A 2500-nucleotide genomic window follows, 5' to 3' on the forward strand; every position below is an offset into this window, starting at 1 on the left:
AGTGTGTGTGCATTATGTGTTTATCGTTAGTGTGTGTGTGTGTGGGTGTCTCACCCGGTCATGCCACTGACCACCAGCACCTCGTTCTCCTCCAGAGTGTGTAGGATGCTGTGTGTGTGTGTGTGTGTGTGTGTGTGTCTCACCCGGTCATGCCACTGACCACCAGCACCTGGTTCTCCTCCAGAGTGTGTAGGATGCTCCGCCTCTCCTTCCACACGGGCAGCTTGTGCCGCTGCTGCTGCAGAGACAGGTACCGCCTGGACGACTGACACACACACACACACACACCTCATCAGTATACACACAAACATATACACTATAATATATATGTTGTAAAGATGTTGTTATGTTGAGGCACACACACACGGCCTTAACACAAACACACAATCACTGGGCAGAAACAGAAATAGCATAATCCTGATGTGGGTGAATATTTCTGTGTGTGTGTGTACGTATATCTATATGTGTATGCGTGTGTGTATGTGTATGTATATATATGTGTGTGTGTGTGTGTGCATGTAGGTATGTATGTGACCCTGCAAGGCGAAACCAGTTGCTTCAGTAAAATTCACAAAATTAAGTTATTGTGCTCACATGAACGGCCATAAACTAAGCTTTCCAACGATATGTATATCGAGGGTATTGCAAAAAGTATCGCTAAAATAACCGCATCCAAAGTTGGTATGGTTCTTCCGTCACGATACGCCAGAAGAGGAGAAAATCACCGTTTGTCACGCTATGTGTTGAATCTTCACCTAAATAAAGTCATAGTTAACTGTCAAAACGTATGTTTTTCTGTGAAATTTGTTCACAATATGAAAGTGTAGACTGTATACTGTGGAATAATGCGAAAACTGAAATTCAACATTTTAACTCGTACGTTTGTTTATCGTTGATTTTCTCAAAATAGCACCGTGCGCAAAGCGACTGCTTTCACCTTGCAGGGTCACATATGTGTGTGTGTGCGTGCGTATGTATATGTGTGTGTGTGTGTGTACATGTGTACATGTGTGTGCGTGTGTATGTGTGTGTGTGTATATGTGTACATGTGTGTGTGTGTGTGTGTGTGTGTGTGTTACCTGTTTCCTCTTGAAGTCCCTGCGGAGCTTGTTGTTGTCCTGCTCCATGTCCTGCGGTCTGGTCTCGGCCCTCCTCTCCATCCTCTTCCTGTAGCTCACGTAGCTCTCGCTCTCCACCGGCACGGCTTGCACCTCCTCCTCACCCTCCTCCTCCTCTTCCTCCTGCTCCTCCTCACACACACTCTCCACTGTAGCAACACACACACACACACACACAAAGTTATCGATGGAGAACTTCAGCTGGAGCCACCACAGGCTTCGTGGCTAGTGGTCCATGTTTTTTTTCTGTATGAAATGGTGAAAAAAAATAACAAAGCTATCAATCGTACCACAGTTTGCCACACCTCAATTACAGGTGATATAGGCGCGTTTGCCACACCTCAATTACAGGTGATATAGGCGCGTTTGCATGTGACATAATAAATACTGTGCTTCCAATATTTTACACTATGACCTCTGTGAGAACTTGAACTTGGGCAGCCGTGGCCTACTGGTTAGCGCTTCGGACCTGTAACCGGAGGGTTGCCGGTTCGAACCCCGACCAGTAGGCCACGGCTGAAGTGTCCTTGAGCAAGGCACCTAACCCCTCACTGCTCCCCGAGCGCCGCTGTTGATGCAGGCAGCTCACTGCGCCAGGATTAGTGTGTGCTTCACCTCACTGTGTGTACACTGTGTGCTGTGTGTGTTTCACTAATTCACGGATTGGGGTAAATGCAGAGACCAAATTTCCCCTCACGGGATCAAAAGAGTAAATATACTTATATACACACACACACACACACACACACACACACACTCAGAGACCTGTAGAAGACCATCAGACATACACACACACTCAGAGACCTGTAGAAGACCATCAGACATACACACACATTACATTACCTTTAGCTGACACATTTTTAACCAAAGTGACTAAATGATGTTTTCTAAACAAAGTTGGGGAGGAGCCTTCGGGTTGATTGACAGCAATTAACTCACCCACTGCCGCCGCAGGGTAGGCCTATTTAAGCCGACCTCCTTTTCCATACGTCACACGCTCAGACGTTCGAGAAATCATCCCCCCTCCTCCCACTACTGAAGTGCCCTTGAGCAAGGCACCTAACCCCTCACTGCTCCCCGAGCGCCGCTATGCAGGCAGCTCTCTGCGCCGGGATTAGTGTGTGCTTCACCTCACTGTGTGTTCACTGTGTGCTGAGTGTGTTTCACTAATTCACGGATTGGGATAAATGCAGAGACCAAATGTCCCTCACGGGATCAAAAGAGTATATATACTTATACTATACTTACTACAGCTGGTGATCTGTTTACATACCTTCCTGTTGTCTGTTTCTGACACTATTGGTTGTTGCGGAGGTTGGCTTGGACACTGTTGTCGGGCCAGCGGTTGGCTTGGACACTGCTGTCGGGCCAGCGGTTGGCTT

General features: G+C 47.3%; 1 protein-coding gene across 1 annotated transcript in view; it reads right to left on the reverse strand.

Moving 5' to 3' along the window:
- The window catches only part of dhx57 (DEAH (Asp-Glu-Ala-Asp/His) box polypeptide 57), a 23442-nt gene that overhangs the window by 16383 nt on the left and 4559 nt on the right, over positions 1-2500 (reverse strand). Inside the window, exons 5-7 of the mRNA XM_076286339.1 lie at positions 2392-2500; positions 1080-1267; positions 144-265 (exon numbers count right to left, since the gene is read on the reverse strand). The exon at positions 2392-2500 is cut by the window's right edge and continues 859 nt beyond it. Coding sequence (XP_076142454.1) covers positions 144-265; positions 1080-1267; positions 2392-2500 — 419 coding nt within the window. The remainder of the gene's footprint in view (positions 1-143; positions 266-1079; positions 1268-2391) is intronic.

This window comes from Alosa pseudoharengus, unplaced genomic scaffold (assembly GCF_046254945.1).
Source record: "Alosa pseudoharengus isolate Yale_2024_CS ecotype anadromous, Long Island Sound unplaced genomic scaffold, YU_APseudo_1.1 YU_APseudo_1.1_scf_15, whole genome shotgun sequence".
NCBI classification, from domain to species: domain Eukaryota; kingdom Metazoa; phylum Chordata; class Actinopteri; order Clupeiformes; family Clupeidae; genus Alosa; species Alosa pseudoharengus.